The sequence below is a fragment of the Carassius gibelio genome, chromosome B2 (assembly GCF_023724105.1).
Source record: "Carassius gibelio isolate Cgi1373 ecotype wild population from Czech Republic chromosome B2, carGib1.2-hapl.c, whole genome shotgun sequence".
Lineage (NCBI taxonomy): Eukaryota > Metazoa > Chordata > Actinopteri > Cypriniformes > Cyprinidae > Carassius > Carassius gibelio.
In genome coordinates this window covers 13,160,975-13,179,572 of record NC_068397.1, presented here as the reverse complement: position 1 = coordinate 13,179,572, position 18,598 = coordinate 13,160,975, and the positions used below count along the sequence as shown (strand labels likewise).

At 37.5% G+C, this 18,598-nt stretch overlaps 2 protein-coding genes across 2 annotated transcripts; one reads left to right on the top strand and one right to left on the bottom strand.

The window, feature by feature from the left end:
- The first annotated feature begins 2,262 nt into the window (after positions 1-2,262).
- On the top strand, positions 2,263-8,410 carry grk7a (G protein-coupled receptor kinase 7a). Its single transcript, XM_052547669.1, has 4 exons — positions 2,263-2,990; positions 3,127-3,564; positions 5,884-6,164; positions 6,512-8,410. The coding sequence occupies exons 1-4, from the start codon at positions 2,394-2,396 to the stop codon at positions 6,843-6,845; spliced, it is 1,650 nt and encodes a 549-aa protein (XP_052403629.1). The 5' UTR covers positions 2,263-2,393; the 3' UTR covers positions 6,846-8,410.
- A 1,519-nt stretch (positions 8,411-9,929) lies between these two features.
- On the bottom strand, positions 9,930-16,790 carry atp1b3a (ATPase Na+/K+ transporting subunit beta 3a). Its single transcript, XM_052547649.1, has 7 exons — positions 16,507-16,790; positions 14,504-14,632; positions 14,264-14,362; positions 13,975-14,162; positions 13,754-13,804; positions 12,219-12,305; positions 9,930-10,751 (listed from the first exon to the last, which is right to left on the bottom strand). The coding sequence occupies exons 1-7, from the start codon at positions 16,619-16,621 to the stop codon at positions 10,584-10,586; spliced, it is 837 nt and encodes a 278-aa protein (XP_052403609.1). The 5' UTR covers positions 16,622-16,790; the 3' UTR covers positions 9,930-10,583.
- Positions 16,791-18,598: the final 1,808 nt, after the last annotated feature.

Below are 18,598 nucleotides of genomic sequence, written 5' to 3'. Positions count from 1 at the left end.
CATACTGTATTCTTCCGGAGACTGGATTTACTGTTGATACATTTTCATTCACTTGACATTTACAGGTAATGCTGAAACAAAGTATTATTTCAAACGAACCCCCTTTTAGATTATAACCTCCTTAAACATTAAGTTGTACCCTAAACAAATGTTTTGATTGTTGATATAATGTCACTGAAAAACATACAAAAGTAAACTAGACACTTATAAGCAGTGGACACAATAATGTGCATGCTTGATGTATTTTATATTTTGTAGTGAAAATAAACATTGTCATGTCATATAATAGGCTATAGTATGTATAAGTATGATGTTGAACAAAAACCTGTTCCTGTTGTATTTTGCCATTTGTGCGAGTGACCCGCTGATCTGTCTCTGGGTTAAAAGCAGATGGGGGATTGTTAGTCTGTTCTCTCCCTCCACCACCTCTTTAATCCACTCTTATAAGAGGAGGTGATCTCCAGGTGAGACAAGGCAATCCTACTGCCATGAAGGACAGAGATGACTGCCTAGCAGTGTCCAATCTACCATGTCTGTTAATTAAACAAATTTACTTGCTTCTTTGTAAACAATTATGTTTTTGCAGTATGCATTTCATACCGTGTACCTTTATGTTTTTCCAGTGGTTTTTACACAAAAACCAATACAATGAGAAACTATTCCAGATTGTAACATACAAGTCTATGAAAAATTATCCATTTTATATCCCCACACTGATTTAAAAAGCCTTTTCAGCCACAGAAACATCTTTTAAAGCACAATAACTGCATATAGTTGGCTGATGTTCAACATGACCTAGAAAGTTTGATTGAGCAGGTTTAACATCTCATAGCTGTGTACAAATGAGACCCCCCCCCCCCCCCTCCCACTCTGTTTAAGAAGCATAAGAGACTTTTGGTATGGATTAACTCATATTAGCTTAGCTTTAGTGGACTGAATTAGCTTATACTGATGCGCACCACCTTATTTAAAGAGATAGTTCCCAAACAGTAGGAGAATTGTGTAATTTCTGTAATGACCTCTGACTGGAGCTTAAAATCCCTGTCAATAAGCCATAACTATAACCAAGTATGGTTCATCTTGATCCAGGAGGCTGATCTCATTTTCATGTTGTTTTTACATATATCTACTTATAAATGGTCACATTGGCTAATGTCGGTGATCTCTGTATTTCATCACAAAGTACAAAGAAGGAATTAATGTGAAAGGTAGAGCGGGTCGAAGAGAGGCTGGCACACTGCAGAAATGAGGCCAGTGCAGCAGAGTGCAACTCACGAAGGTAAGATGTTTCGACTTACGAATGGCATTCAAACAAAGCAACATCATAACCTGAACTTACCTGGCAAGAGCGCTGTAGATTTCAATAAAAATCAGGAGCTGGACAGACCGTGGACAAATAATGATTCCTATTTGATGTCATAATATCATATTTCATCAGAATTTGTGACACAAGATTATTGCCTTTTACTTGCATTCAAAGTAAATCACTTCATCATAAATTGTACTTATTATTTATCAACTTTATTCCTGCATAAATGGTATGACATGCTCAATAATGAACAAAATTAAGCTTTTCTCTTTCCCACAATATTATAATTTAGCATAATTTTGTACTTTTATCACACAGTGCCAGAGCATATGAAAAATGTGATAGCTCAGAATGAATAGTTGAGTGAACGTACTCTAGTAAAGACAGAAAGCATGTGGCAGGAACATACTGACACACTTTTTGACTAGATTCTTACAACAAATCCTTCTGAATCAATTGTTTTGAAATTTAAAAAAGTATATTTGCCAAAATGATTATGATAAATTACAAATAGTCAAACTGCTAATATTTCAAATCAGTAAGTAAAATGATTCAAAATGGTATTATTGATTTTGTAAATAAATGTTATTTGGTATTTGGTTTGGCAATAGCACATTAGCCATTGGCCTATAAACAACAGGAGGAAGTTTTAGTGCATCCTGCTAGCCTCAGCATTTTGTACACTCAATGCTGAGCTGTTAGCTCTCACATTTTTGCTCCTCTCTCTCTCATCGTATCACCATTTATGTTTAGACAACAGAGCCCGATGGCCATCCGTTTACTAGCGCTCTGCATCTTCCTAAATATAGTCAGCCCTAAAGCTTCTTAGTAGGAGAACCCTCTTATAAGTTCCTTTCCTTGAATAGTAGCTGAGTATAGACCGCACAAATATACTTAAGTGAAAATCCCTTGCAGGTATTTAATTCTAAATGAGTAATTACTGGGTTGTCAGTGTGTCTTAGTGGCTCATTCGCACCTTGGCTTCGAAGCGAGTCACACAAACGCACTGGCAGTCATCTTCTAGCCTGATACCGCATACAGCTTTCCATTTCTGTGGGGTGACTAGCCCGACACAGCCGCCACAATGTGTGACATGGGGGGACTTGATAACTTGGTGGCCAACACGGCCTACCTAAAAGCCCAAGGGGGTGATGACAAGGAAATGAAGAAACGTCGCCGAAGTCTCTCTCTACCCAAGCCTGAACAATGTGCGGCACTCAGGTCGACTCTGGACAAGGACTTTGAATCCCTCTGCGAAAAGCAACCTATCGGAAAAAGGTTTTTTCGCCAGTACCTGGATCAAGCGGGGCCAGAGTGCAATGCTGCTGCAGAATTTCTGGATGATCTGAATGATTGGGAGCTGTCAGAGGCCGCTGCCAAAGACAAGGCCCGCACAAATATCATCAATAAGTTCTGCAAAGATGGCTCCAAGAGCTTCCTCACCTTCCTGACTGGAGATGTGGCAACCAAGTGCAAAGCGGTTACTGACAAAGACTTCGAGGAGGTGATGGGGCAGGTGAAGGAGGCCACCAAAGAGTTCCTAAAAGGCAAGCCGTTTACAGATTACCAGACAAGCGAATTATTTGAAAAGTTTTTGCAGTGGAAAGAGTACGAGAAACAGCCAATCACTGAAAAGTACTTTTATGAATTCAGGACACTTGGAAAAGGCGGATTTGGAGAGGTATGTTCTGCAATCTATTAGAATATAATGTAAATGGCCAGCCTTAACTAGGAGATGCTAAAATGTCTTAAATCAAAGTTACTGTACAATGATGTAGTCTCTCAAACTTAACCATGTCAATCACATACACTTCCAGGTGTGTGCAGTGCAGGTTAAGAACACCGGCCAGATGTATGCCTGCAAGAAGCTCTGCAAGAAGCGCCTCAAGAAGAAACATGGCGAGAAAATGGCCCTGCTAGAGAAGAAGATCTTGGAGAAGGTCAACAGTCTGTTCATTGTCAGCCTGGCCTATGCTTACGACACTAAGACCCATCTCTGTCTGGTCATGAGCTTGATGAATGGAGGTGACCTCAAGTATCACATCTATAACATTGGCGAGAAGGGTATCGAAATGGAACGGATCGTCTATTATACAGCGCAGATTACAACCGGGATGCTTCACCTGCATAACATGGACATTGTGTACCGTGACATGAAGCCAGAGAATGTGCTGTTAGATAGCCAAGGCCAGTGCCGTCTTTCAGATCTTGGTCTCGCTGTGGAGATTCCTGTTGGAAAGACCACCACCCAGAAGGTGAGTTGATCGCATCTATGCTGTGATCAGTTGCATTAAAGGCACAGATAACAACCGGGTGTGCTTGTATGAGATAAATAGCATGGAGAGTCATTCTCAAACTACTAAAGGAGACTAACTAAAACTCCATATGATATTTGGGGATTTGGGGAACATCAATCCATTAGCTAAGTTGGGTCACACACTGACGCGTACCTCCGAGCTACATCACTGTGAGAAAACAGAAACACTTACATGATAAACTGAACCCAATCAGCTAGTTAAATACTCAATTAATTAATAGACCTTTCTGCTTTTTGCAATTATAATTATTATTTTAGTCACTTTTTAAATTAGTCCATCAACTTGCAGGACACTTGGATCCCATTACAGACAGTGGTCCTCAGAACAGAGTTTGAGATCACTGGTCTAGTTAAAGTATTTCTTTACTTTATGTTTAGCAGTCCTTGTATGTCTCCAGGACTATAGAGATTTTCAGTAACACTGTTAGGCACCTTAGATTACTCGTCTTTTACACAGTAAATCAGGATTACGGCCGTGTTAGCATGGTATTCTTTGTCTGTTATATAATTCCTGGTGATCTTCATCAACCCGAGTACAGCTACATCAGTGAACAGACCCAAAGACTGCAGTTAGCTGCAGTGTCCTTACCTGCACCCTTAGCTCATCGTCTCTTTAAGCTTTTGCATTGGTAAGCCACAGATAATTGTGATTAGGAGGATTCTTCATTAATATATATAGAGGTGCAATAATCACACCTGGATAATAATCTATAACTATTATAAAGTTTATTAATGTAGTGCAACATTATTGATAGTAAAATTCCATCACCGTTAGCAACTAGGAAGCTTGATGAAATTGACTGATGAAAATAACCAATTAAATTACAGCACAACATAAATTAGGTTAACTGAACCTTTAACTTATTCCCAGAAGGTGTTTTAGAAAGTAGTTATCTAACTAAATGGTTTAAAGTGTTAGAAGCTACATTTGTAATGACAAATGGCATTGGTAAAGATCCATTGTGCTTATGACAGAGGTAATATACTACCTTCATTGTGTTGTCCGTCAACTTTACATTGTTTTGGTTTTGTTTGGTCTTATATTTCTTAAGCTCACTCTGCTGGAAAAAAACGAGGTTGTATACTCGGTGTTGCCCCTCATGACTTGTTCATTTTTGATATATTGTCAAATGTCAAAATGAAACAACTTTCATGCAGTGACCTAAAGCTTATTATCCCATGCCCTTCTTGAGTCCTCAATGCAAGTTGAAGCCCAAGCTGAACCACCGGGGGTTTGGTTGGCTTTACACTCCTGATCCTCTTAGGCAGAATTACACAAATCTGTCTCTGATCAGATCGCCAAAGGCTGGGGAAGTGCTACATTATATATTTGTCCCATGAATTTTATATGTTTAAAGGCTCTTTGTTTATCGCTGCTCTTTGCTCTCGTTTCCTTGTCTTTCTTGAACACTTTATTAACTGTTCTTGATATCTAACAACTTTTGTTGCCATGATCCAGCAGTTTGATTTATGTAAGATTTCACAAATTATAGCTTCAGTGGTCTGGAGGTCTAGGTCAATCTAGTTTAGATATTCTAATAATGCTAGTCTAGCACAATGACCGTGCATCTTTTCCCATGTAATCTGTACATTTTAGCTTGACTGAGCCTAACCCTGATGACTACTATATCTTAGTTCTCTACATTTCCGGAGAGTTTTCCTCTTGAAGTATAAACTGCTAGCAAATTACCTGCTTAAGGATTGATTATTTAGCCAAAAAACAATGCTTTTGACTGAAACATATTAGATATTCAGTATGATAGTATTGTAACTATATATTACCATGCCTTAAATTCCATAAATAGTATTTTTATGTACCCATACTGGTCTGTCTTAATTCTAAAGCCATGCAAGTAAATTTAGTTAGTAATGAATGACTCTAAGTGAAAGCATATCTTTGTACACAAAGGTGCACATGTGCATTTGAGCCTAAGAATGGATGTCTTTATATAACCAGACTGTCCGCTTCATCACAGTGGATCGGCACATGACTCCTGACAGGTAGTAGAGGATTACAATTAAGCTTCTTCCATCTGGCAAAGAGAGAAAATGAGGTACAAGTAGGGTAATACTTACATAAAATACTCTACTTCTAGAATGCTGTTACCTTAATAAACTCCTCTGACAAACAGATATGCTCTTCAAACCATGACAGTTTCATACAAAGAATCTATACAGATTCCTATGGGAAATGATCATATTAAAAAAGTTCAGTCTGAACTTTTGTCCCTCAAACGCTTTGGCTCTATTTTCACAGGCTGGAACGGGTGCATATATGGCACCTGAAATCCTCACTGAAACCCCATACAGGACATCAGTGGATTGGTGGGCTCTTGGTTGCAGTATCTATGAAATGGTAGCTGGCTACACCCCGTTCAAAGGCCCTGAAGCTAAGAAGGAGAAGGTGGAGAAGGAGGAGGTACAGAGGCGCATCATTAACGAGGAACCTAAGTTTGAGCATAAGAACTTTAACGCCCCCACTATAGACATAATCAAGCAGTTCCTCAAGAAGAAGGTTGATGAACGTCTTGGCTGCAAGTAAGTCCTTCTATCCATCTTAACCTCCTGATCCTTCAGATCTGAGGTGTCAAAGCAGGATATGTGGACCCTAACCTGTTAGAAATCTTTTACTACAATATTCTTCGATAGTGTCCTTCAGGTCAGAGCTATTGTATCAAATTTGTATGCCTGGGTAAAGATGATTTTCTAGGTCTAAAATCCTATATGGTCAACCTAAATCCTTTCTTTTGGGCCAAATTATAATGTAATAATGACCCTAAGCCTTGGTTTTCTTGAACCAGTTAATGGCGAGATTGTGAAATGCATCAAACTCCTTTTTCCCGAATGACCAGATTGTGTAATTGTTACGTGTACTATATTCACAGGGGTGATGATCCAAGGAAGCATGAGTGGTTCAAGTCCATCAACTTTGCTCGTTTGGAGGCTGGCCTTATCGATCCACCCTGGGTGCCCAAACCCAACGTTGTCTATGCAAAGGATACAGGTGACATTGCCGAATTCTCTGAAATCAAGGGTATAGAGTTTGATGCAAAGGATGACAAGTTCTTCAAGGAGTTTAGCACGGGTGCTGTGTCCATTGCCTGGCAAAAGGAGATGATTGACACTGGACTCTTTGATGAGCTCAACGACCCCAACCGGAAAGAATCATCCGGTGGTTTAGATGGTGATAAGAAATCAGGCACTTGCACGCTTCTGTGAGAGGACCAATCCAGCCACCCCAGCAAATGCTTTCAATGGCATCACTAATATGAATGAAACTGTGCTCTGTTTCGAAGAAGAGTGGACCGTGACAACAGAGTTGGGACATTAGTCCATTGTAGCATAGAAGGAGATTCTTATTGCTTCAGCTGCACAGCCACATGGTCTGAGAAACACTTTAGACCACCCATGATGTGGTGGACTGAGCTTTGGACCAGTCAGGAAAGGTCTTCTCTGCAGTTCCTTTATGTCTCGTGAAGTAGTCAACCTCCTATCCAACAGGGGGAGCAAGTAAAAGTACTATTCCCAATTGAGAAGATGCTAGAAGAGTAGAAGACTACAAGCCACCTAAAGATTGTTATGTAACAATAGCGACTCAGTGTAATCGGCAGCAGTTTGTGATCAGAAGGCAGAGATGCGTTGATATGCAAAGTGGAGTCATACCTAAAAAGCAGCAGCTTGTGTTTCAAACATCTCCTGCCTTTGCCAAATCACAGTTTATTTTGTGGATTAGTTCACTGTGTGCTAGTACACAATTGGCATCTACTGTACACATACTCATTGTAAGACTTTAAGAGGCTACTGAAGGTCAGGCCCAGATGGAATCTGCGGAATTCGTTCTCGTTGTTTGAATTTGGAATTCTGTGGCATGTTCTACAAGCTTACAGGTAGCTGAAAGCTAAATTAATTGAGCCAGAGTTCCTCTATCCACCAATCGATCAACCATTTGTCCTAGGGTTGCTTGAGCCTGTCCCAGCATCTCAAGCGGGACAGGGAAATGGCTAGTCCATCACAGGGTCAAATTTGTGAAAATGTGTAACAAAATAATTGTGAAGGATGCAAAAATGTTCTAATGGTGTGTGCTCCAATTTCACAGACTCCATGTGGGCCTGAAACATCTACATGCTAACAAAGTGCATTTGAATGTAATTGCTTAACAGAGCTCTGACGATCTCTGTTGTAGAGAATGTCGCACTAATTATAAACTCATGACCTCCACGTTTGTGATCTTTGATAGCAGTGCTTTTCTGATTCTGCACCTTGTGTGTATAAATATGTACATATAAATATGAATAAATCAACATATATTATTAGCTCTGAAATGAAATGAAATCAGAGCTTGCTTGTTTAGCATTTAAAGGTAATTCCATTTGTGTTTCGTTCTCATGTCCCATCATAACAGAGTGGTAAATGTGTACACAGCAGACAGCCTTCCTTTACAGATAACTTCAGCTGAAAGAGGTCAGTCCTCAAGGGCACAGATAGTGGGCTTTGGCACGGATTCGTCTGCTAAATCCTCACCAGTCGCACGATGTAACCAAGGTGTAGGTTATGCCCTCTTCCAGTCTTGAGTGGTGTTGCTTCTATGATGATGAGCAACAGCAAACAATTGTTATTGTGACATAAAGTGGAACAAACTACCTGTCTGCAAATGAATTTGTTCTGTGTCTTTTTGAGGCAAGTAATAATGACAGGATGTTATTTTATATAAGGTTTAGAGATTTCAGGTATTCAACAGGGGCATGTATTCAAAATGGGTCAATAAAAAGTTTATTTCTTTTACAGATTTATTTCCCAGCTTTTACCCCCTCTCATAATGTTGGTTCTTGGTGCTAATTCGGTTTCAAATCAGCAAATTTAACGGAGTTATTTGAGATCATTAAATCAGAAGTTTAATCTCTCATGTAGTGCTCTTAAAATGTACCCACATGTTGGCGCTTTCTTAAAAAAAAACTCAAAATATATTCCCCAGATTAAGGAGTCAAATCACAGACCGCCTGAAAAGTTCTGGGCTGAATTCAGAACACCACACTTATCTTGTAAGGCGATAATCTGGCTTATACTCGCGTACTTAAATCAACCTCTAATCCTTGTAACCTCCAGTCTGATTTGCTGAACCAAGAAAAGTCACTCTCACCAGATTTACCAATTTATGATCACCTCTGAGAGCATAGAAATACCAGTGGGGTTCAGTACACACGAATGAAACTGCTTCCTGCGTTTAAAGACTGTAAAATCAGCTTTTTTAGGCATTGTACATGTAGAGATGATGTGGATATTACTATTAATATGCGGGTCTGCATACGATTTTTAGTGGAGAAGTAGTAATCAGAAAATTCTTCAGATGGGAAAGCTAAAGACCCTGTTAAGCCAAACAGATGCCACTCCTCCTTATGTGAACCAATAACCACTAATGCGGAAAATTAGCTTATGTGTGTAAGAAGCAGTGTTTGTGAGAGTGTCCTTTCACATCTAGAGGGAAAAATAAAATCTTGTTGGGAGTTTTGATTTTGCCGTGTTTGTCAGAAGCCAGGAGTTCTCACACTTTTAACACCAAAGAACACAAAATATGATAATAATAAATCTAACTGTTTCCTGAAATATAGGAAATAGCAGTTATATATTTTAAAAATACTTTGTGAAAAACATATTGTTTTCAAAATTAAATAACTGCATCCTATATATATATATATAATTTTTTTTGACTATAATTTATATTTTTCACAGACCAAAGTAAATTATTATATAATATGGAAACTATTTTTTTTAATACAATCCAGATAAGTTTTTTTATTTACTGTTTGAAACCAGGAATGTCAATAGAATAAAGTAAATGTGATTAGTCAGCCTTAAAAATGTTCAAATTAAGCAGTTATATAATAATAATAAAGAAAACTTAAAAATGAATTGTACGCTAAACAGATGACTGCATCAGTTACATGAAACTCTGGCCAGCTTAAAAGTCCATCTATGTACAGACTGAAGCAGATTCCCATGTCTGTGACTAAATGTGGTCAGCTAATCGGTTGACGCAAACTGCTGATTTATTGATAGCTGTTGGCAGGAACACACAGTGCTATGTTTGGTTGAGCACTGTGACATGTTTAAATTAAACGTATATAACATATGACGCCAAACACATGATTCAGTGTAGTAAGAGAATGAGTTCAAATGTAAATGCAAAAAAAGCTACTCAACACAACTGTAATTTGTAAGAAAAAAAAAGTTACTGTTAGACAACATTATATCCTAACGCCATCCTGTGGTACATCCAGGATATTACAGACAATCTACAACCACCACTTATTTGTTTTCTTTTTATTTGTCAAAATAGCATTTGTACCAAGATGTTAAATGGCTCTTAAGGCATCTGCATGAACGAGGATCCATGCAGAGGTTATGAAAATAATTTAGGTTACAAATGTGGCTCTTTACGTAGTTCATATTTCAACAGTGTGTCAAATAATGCCACTTTTTTCTTTTCTTTTTTTTCATAAATCTTCTAGCAATATGACAATACGATCATTAAATATATTCACACCGGGCAACACAAACACAAAAACACCAGCTAAGGATTTAGATATCAACTAACTTATCTCTTGGATCACAATGTAAACAAAACCCCTTTAAGAGTACAACGTAATGACGTTAAAGAATTCAAAACATCTAGGGAATGCGAGGGCCAGGGTTTGAGTACAATTAAATGTTCTGAGACACTCATGTCTTCAGCAGGAGGCGGTGCTAGACAGAAGACTAAACAGGGATCCTGTGAAGACACGGTGAGTGGGATTCATTAACAGAAATCAATCAGTCATGCCTGTCTGTGGAGAGTTAAGTTAGCTCCTTGAGACCTGCTGAGGACATGCAGGACATACAGTGGGGGTTTAAAAGGAGGACAGGGATGAAAGGGAGAAAAGTAGTGCAAGTTTCCCTTCAGCGTCTGTACCAGAAGCTGCGTTATTCGGTCACCAGAACCCGGAAGGTGACGCGACCGAGAAACTTGTCACGCTCGTCGTTGTTCTTGAGGTTGGAGCCCTCTACCTTGCATTCTACAAACAGCTCAGAGTTGTAGTCTTCCTTCTTAAGCAACAGCTTTACAGCAACCAGAGGCTGAACATAACCCTCCTACAGATGACCAGAGACAGAACAACCAGGGTGAAAAAAAAGTGTACTTCACTATACACACTTAAATTAAGATGTAGTATTATAAGTGATCCTGGACCACAAAACCAGTAATAAGGGTCAATTATCGAAATTGAGAAGTATACATCTGAATAAATAAGCTTTCATTTGATGTATGGTTTGTTAGGATAGGACAATATTTGGCCGAGATACAACTATGTGAAAATCTGGAATCTGAGAGTGCAAAAAAAAATCTAAATACTGAGATATTCACCTTTAAAGTTGTCCAAATTAAGTCTTTAGCAATTCATATTACTAATCAAAAATGACGTTTTAATAGTCATTTTTACAGTAGGAAATTTACCAAATATCTTCATGGAACATGATCTTTACTAAATGAAATAAAAATCTATAATTTTGACCCATACTATGTATTTTTGGCTATTGCTACAAATATACCCCAGAGATTTAAGACTGGTTTTGTGCTCCAGGGTCACATATTGTATAATGAAGGAATATTCTGGGTTTAATACAAGTTAAACTAAATCATACTATAATTACTAGTAAAACAGCTGTTCACATAATTTTTGCATACAGTAAGTCTATGGCATTGTATTATGGCAACAATGTTTTAAAACTGGATACACAGAAAAGGCCAATTTGTGAAATACTGACGATTGATCTTAAATGTTATTGAACCTGAAACATTTCTTTAAACTAGGAATAGTTAAAAAATTCTAATACGGTGAACATTTCCTCAACCTCAGTCCATCCAAGATGTAGATGATTTTGTTTCTTGAATAGAAGAGATTTGGAGTAATATAGCATAACATCACTTGCTCACCGATGGATCCTCTTTTACTGGAGAAATCTTGATGATAATGGATTTGTTTATTACTTTTTGCTTCACAAGATTTTAATTTATGGACTTTGTGTTGTGTATTATTGTGATGTTTTTATCAGCTTTTTGTACATTCGGACAGCACCCATTCACTGCAGAGGATCTATTGGTGAGCAAATGATGTAATGCTAACATTTCTCTTAAACTGTTCCAATGAAGAAACAAAATCATCTGCATCTTGGATGGCTTGAGGGTGAGTACATTTTAAGCAAATTTTCATTTTAAGGGTGAGCTATTCTAGTGCTGTCAAATGATTAATCGTGTACACACACATACACACACACACACAGTATTAATATTTATCTGTCAATATTAATATAATTTATATCAGAAATTAATATATTTAATATAAAAACAACATATTTTTCTATACATATACATATATATATATATATATATATATATATATATATATATATATATATATATATATATATATATATATATATATATATATATATATATATACACATATGCATGTGAGTGTATTTATACATACATAATATGCACAGCACACATACGTGTATTATGTAAAAAAATAAAAAGCATGTTCTGAGCTCTATACTTACATGTGTTTTCTTCCCATAGTAAGGAAAGTACATCCTATCAATAGTCCCCTCATGGGGAAAATACTGCATCTGGAGAGGTTTCCCACTCTAAAGAGAAAGAAGAAAATACCATCAGACAACTGAAGACAGCAGGCTGTCGCTTGGTGAGAGTGGATGATGCCGTTTGATGTAGTTCTAACAATAATATAAATCATCAATGACATATACAGTAGCTGTAGCAGAAAAATACATTTGGATGCAGAGCATAATGTATCCCAGCAGAGAACAGACGAAGCAGACTGCTGCTTTGGAGTAAACAAGTGCTAGAAGTCATTCTGCTGCTATGCCATGCTAAATGAATTAGTATTAGCAATCTTTCTTGTTCAATAGTAGCAACTCATTAAGAAAATAATCAGATGGTAACCGTTGTGATAATGGAAAACTGATTCTGATTAGGGATGCACGAGTTATCAGTACCAAATCGGCTAATATTACAGATATTTAACTGTGCAGCTCACTTTCTCAACCTTTTTTTTTAAAGCTGCCATTTAACGGTCTATGTTAATCAATAAAACATTAATAATTGAATAACACTTATTTAATCTTTAACAAATCACAAAAATATTATCCGTTTCACACTGTACATAAATTTTTTTTTGTTAATAATATTTTAGTTTTCATTGGTTTATATTTAGTTTATTTCATTCCAGTTTTGATTATATTAAACAAATCAGGATGCATCCCTAATTCTCACTAGATTGTGCAAAATATGTGTATGTTGTGGCTTTGCAGGAAATTTAAGGTAAGGAATGATAAAGCATAGAAGAGACATCCTCAATCACGCTAGTAGTAGCAAAAAAAAAAGAGACCGGGAGAATGAGAGAGACCAGATATACAGTGATCTTACCCATCACTTTACAAAGGAGTTCAACTGGCAGCATGCAGTAAAGACATGAGAGACAAAGAAAAAAGGAGGGAGAAAAGAAAAAAAAACACCCTTGAGAGAAGATAGACTAACAATTAGAAATCCAAGCAGGAAACACAACAACAACAAATCAAACCTTAAAGCTGAAATCCATAAGAAACGCTGGCAACTACAAACACCCAACACGGTTTTGCTGTTTTACAGAGCAATGAAACAGGGGAGGGGCTGTGTGGGAACCAATCAGACCTTTGATTAGCTGGCATCTTGTACTTTGATTGGCCCTTTGATTTTTACCTTTATTATATCTTTACATGAGCCCTCAGTTAGCAAACCAAAGCCAAAATAGCCAAAACAATAATGATAACGGAAAATGGTTTAGTAGATGAGAAAGTAATTGTTCGAGAATTGTGATTACTCTGAGACACAGGCAGCACGTTGTGTTGAGGAATTTGTGCCATTTTAGTTCCATTTTCTAAATTTCTCATACAAATTGCAGCTTTAAACCACAAATAAACACCATAAATACATATAAGTCCTTTATATTCTTATTCTAATATCTACTATATCTTAATATAAAAAATGTAAATCATTCTTTATTTGGCACCCCATTAAACAGGTCGACTTTTGTTACCTTTGATGTACAGTTGATGTATGGATCCCCAGCTGGCTTAAGACCAATGATCTGAGGGAACAACACAATATCAGCCTGATTCACCCTCAGTCAAGTCGATATGAATACCCAGACATTTTTACTCTTGAAAACAATAGATTGGTAGTGTGTAATTCATAGTAATATTGAGAAATATTATTAAAATTTACTATTTGAACAACAGTGTATGTAAGGTTACTCACCCTATTCATCTTGACAATAACACAGGGCTGTCCTTTAGCATAGCCAAAAGTGGTGTCCTCCATCCCGGAGCAACGCTGGAGTAAACTCCTCCTGAACTGACACACCTTCTTCTGAGGTTCCTCATCCTGCTCAGAGTACTGACCCGCCATACACAAGTCATTTTTGGCCTGTTCTGAGTCATTATACTCTGGAAATGGAAAATAGAGAAACTGTAAATAAACAAGTACCATACAACCAGATGAGAAATTATTTAAAAGGTGGGGGAGGGGGGGACTGTAGAGCACTTACGATGCAGAAACGATTCAAGATGCTGGACATACTGGCCATATCCAAGAGGTTCTGATCTGTTAAAAACTATATTCAAAGAGTTTGGCCTGATAGCCAACCCTGCAAAATAGAAAAAAAGTTTCTTACGTATTTTTTTTAAATAACTCATAACTGAATAACATTGAGTTTGAAAATAGCCCTTTTAATTTACAATCTTCAATTCATTATTACTATCAATGTTTGTAAAACTGAAAAATGCACCTGGGGACGCAACCCGATCTCGATACTTTGGCGTGTCGTCATTCAGCGTCTGAAGCATTGCCCACATAGTGAAGACAAACATGGCAGTCAAGAAGCCATAGAAGACCAAGTAAAAGAGGAGGATGAGGCCTGAAACACAGTACACAGTAATCATTTGTTTGCTAGGCAGATCTGAAATAATTAAGCCCTGCCAAAAAAGCATATTTTTAATTTTTTGGTTGAAATGGTGCAATTGCGTTGCCCCTCAGGGGGACCCCTCTATCGTCAGGCCCCTGGAATCATCCTAACCCCCACCCTGCTTTTACGGTGCCCCAGTTATATTCATTCACAAAGAAAAGTAGCTCCGGCAACTGTGGCACATGTGCAGTGTGAGTATTGTGACACTGATTCACATAATTTGTAATGGTCTTACTGGTTATAATGAAAATTGTATTGGTTTTAATGAAAACGGTAATGTTGCCTGTTGGGCTCTACTGGTAATTGGTCGCCTGGTGGCCTTTGTTAAAACCACTAATCCTAATGTAACATGTCCCAAAACACACTAAAGGATACCATTACCTAATTGTTTAAATGGTTTAAAGTCGATGGTTTGTAGTGGTATTTGTAGTGGAAACAGAATTTCTTTAATGGTTTCTGTTGTTTTTGTGAGCAAGGTCGCCATGGGTTTTGTGATGTTATTTGCCATAAATGCAACAGGTTTGCTGTAATATTGTGCAACAGTAGTGACTGTTTGTTGTGTACAGGCCTATATATATATATATATATATATATATATATATATATATATACACATTTATGTTTATGAGTTAAAACTCATTTATGCAATCACCTGATGTAAAATAATGTTATTTTCCATTCAGCAGTTGATCGTTGATCGAAAATAATCATATGTGTCATTTGCACAGAAGGTTTAGTGAGGCGCGAAAACAGAACCCTTTCAGATTCCCTACGGGCCAGACGACATCACGGCGCTCAGCGACGTCACTTTGATGTTACCGACCGCTCTGACGTAACCGTTCAGGTCTTTCCTCAGAACGAACAAGAATAAATGGGTTTCTAGACCATCGGGGTCGTTATTATGACTATATGAAGACTACTCATTCTGCAATATTTTAGACTAGTTTTACTAGCCAAGGCATTCCGATGAGATAACTAGGCACGGTGTATAACGAGCCTTAGGTCAGGGAGGACAGAAGGTTAATGACACTAGCCTTTCTCTCACGTTAAGCAATAACTTAAGCACACTGATAATGTTGTTTTTTAAGGATAGCATTATGGAATCAGCGCACAAACATTTTCGGTAGATAAGGTAAACAATAGCCTTGCTTTGATAAATAAACAGATGTAGGCAGCCTACGTAGATTGAAAACCACAGTGTGGTATAAAAATATTATTATTATTATTATTCATTAGTGTCTAATGAAGAGTATATTAGCATCTACAGAGGCTCCTTTTTCACACCACAGTGAATTTTCAGGCCACACCGAAAACGAATCTTCGGCACGCGCAACATTTACGTAACGTTAGTCGTTTCGTTGCATTTAAAATCCTTAAAAAATAACACCTTAAAATAATGTAGTTAATGGACTGCTGTCGCTTCCATTTTTCTTAAACATCATCATGTAGATTCTCAGATTTTTCCCCATCGTTTTACAGGAAGAAAATCTGCTAAAACCTGAAGATGCTGAGATGGGCTTCATATTTATCACTGTAGATTATTCAAAACACAGAGAGTGAACACGAAATTGCCACTGATGTTATCAGTGAAAGAGTTGATGACATCAAGATGTCGGAATGCCTTAACGATTGCTTTCCTCATTTTCATTCTTCATTCATGACCCTATGGGCTCTTCATGCTTGAAATGCTTGTGGCTGAACAGATTCTGCAACAAAATCCGCCGTATATGGTTATATTTCTGTAAGCTGCTCATTTCAACTTGCATGCATGAGCTGATGTGTAAATGATGCCGTTCATAGGGTTTGTGTCAACCGTGTCAGCTCACCCCAATTGCTCGCGGTCCGACCGAAGAATTCTCCAGTTCTTGGATTGAAGATCGCGTCTTTCCAGCTGCTCTCGGGCTCTTTGCCCTCCGCTGGGTTTTCGTTCTTTTTAGACATGCTGAGATGAGGTGAGATGTGACCTGCTCTGATGAGGCTGAACTCAGTGGGCTGAGGCCCTGATGAAGAGCGAAGAACCTCTGGCCTCTGCCGTCTCCAAATGTGCTGCAACGCTCCTGATGACAAACCGCTCCAACAAACCGGACCCCGACAGCTCCACGTTATGTTGTGGGGGGAGGGATGAAGGGGCAGCGCTTTTGCGCATGCGTAAACTATGCGACCCTGAAATTATTACAAACTGATTGTGAATTTTATGCTGGAGAAGCTTGGTGTTCGTCGGCGCTGCGCAGTGGTTATCAGGTAGTAGCCTATCAAGGTGAAGGAATTTCCATATGCATACCAAGAGGTTACATCTTGTGCATGTCAAAAAAGGCTACACTAACAACAACATTAGGCCTAATATGATTATTAATTACATGTTACTTTTAGTAGGTGTTGGGATGTTGCCATTTAATAAATTACAAAATGTGTTTAGTTTCTCATTTTTAAATTTCAGATAAAGTTGGCACCAAATAAATGTTTACGAAACATGACACTCATTCTGAGATTCTGTGAAGATAAAATTCAACCACTGACTTCAAGACAGATTGATAAATAACATTTGATTAATACAGTTTAATCGTTTTGAGACATTGAAATAGTAGTATTTTCTTACAAAACGTAATCCATTAATCTTTGTTTTATTTGCTACTTCGAAACATTTAAACGCACAGTAACAAAGCGAAGAACTGCTAAAATGAATGCTATGCCATCACTATTTTCTTCATCTTTCTGAGTGCATCTGAGTTGTAATCGAGCAGTGCTGCTAATTAGAAGCAAGACCTCAGTAATGACTTATGTAACACAAAAAGAGGAATTTGTTAAATGGGAGGGTGAAAGGGTTGTGGCAATGCACCCTGCTGGAGCTGTCAAATTAAATTTGTTAAACTCTTATTTTCTTAGAGAAGCCCCGAATGTTACCAACATATATTTGGTTTTAAAAAACCATGATTCTGCTGATCTTGTTACATATAAAATCAGAGAAAATAGGCTACCATCTGTGCAATATCCTCTAAAGCACAAACTTAGCCCAAGTCACATGGTCAGTTTTGCTGCCAGGGAATATAGGTTAAACATTTTTCATGCATAATTTGAATTAATAATTTCATGCATCATATTACCCCTTTAATAATTGCATCATATTTGCTGCATGCTTTGTGCTACTGCTGATGTGGCAAGTAAACCAGGCTCTACACTCACTCCCTTAATTAAAAGTATACTTAAAAAGTGCACTTGCAGATAATATAATTTTAATTAAATGCCACTTAAGTGTATTTAAAGAAAGTACAGGTACAAGTGTAGGTCTTAACATACTTAAGTGCACTTTTTAAAAATTGACTTTATAATAATGTCTGAAATATATTTATTTTTATATTTTAACTTAAGTGTGTTCTCCAAAATTATATTTTTATAATTATTATAAATTTGTATTGGTTAATTTATTTTAAATGTCTATAATATATACTATGTGCATTAATGCACTTGAAATGTATATTTCTTCTTAAATACACTTCCTTATACAGTGTACTCCAATTTAATTGCATTAATTGCAAGCAAAAGTTTACCAGATCTTAAAGGTCCCGTTTTTCGTGCTTTTTTGAAACTTTGATTGTGTTTACAGTGTGCAATATAACATGTGTTCATGTTTCGCATGTAAAAAAACACAGTATTTTTCACACTATTCACCTATCTGTATACCGCTGTTTTCGCTGTCATAAAAAATGGGCTGATGTCTTCCTTGTTCTATGAAGTCCCTCCTTCAGAAATACGTAACGAGTTCTGATTGTGCCGGCGGTTTCTGTGTTGTGATTCGACACCAGCTTAGCGCACGCTGCCCTCCTGGAAACGCAATTGGGCTAGTTTTGGAGTAGTTTTGAGAAGCAAGTGGGCAGGATTTGTTTTGAAAATGGCAATCCTGATCTGAACGCACGTGCTGGA

What these genes read in the sequence shown, in the direction of transcription:
- grk7a (XM_052547669.1), top strand. Translation starts at nt 2,394, where the DNA reads ATGTGTGACATGGGGGGACTTGATAACTTGGTGGCCAACACGGCCTAC. An exon ending in GAAAAGGCGGATTTGGAGAG is followed by an intron (nt 2,991 to 3,126) that starts GTATGTTCTGCA and finishes ATACACTTCCAG; the next exon opens with GTGTGTGCAGTGCAGGTTAA. An exon ending in GATGAACGTCTTGGCTGCAA is followed by an intron (nt 6,165 to 6,511) that starts GTAAGTCCTTCT and finishes CTATATTCACAG; the next exon opens with GGGTGATGATCCAAGGAAGC.
- atp1b3a (XM_052547649.1), bottom strand. Translation starts at nt 16,621, where the DNA reads ATGTCTAAAAAGAACGAAAACCCAGCGGAGGGCAAAGAGCCCGAGAGC. An exon ending in AGATCGGGTTGCGTCCCCAG is followed by an intron (nt 14,363 to 14,503) that starts GTGCATTTTTCA and finishes TCTATTTTGCAG; the next exon opens with GGTTGGCTATCAGGCCAAAC. An exon ending in TTATTGTCAAGATGAATAGG is followed by an intron (nt 13,805 to 13,974) that starts GTGAGTAACCTT and finishes TTGTTCCCTCAG; the next exon opens with ATCATTGGTCTTAAGCCAGC.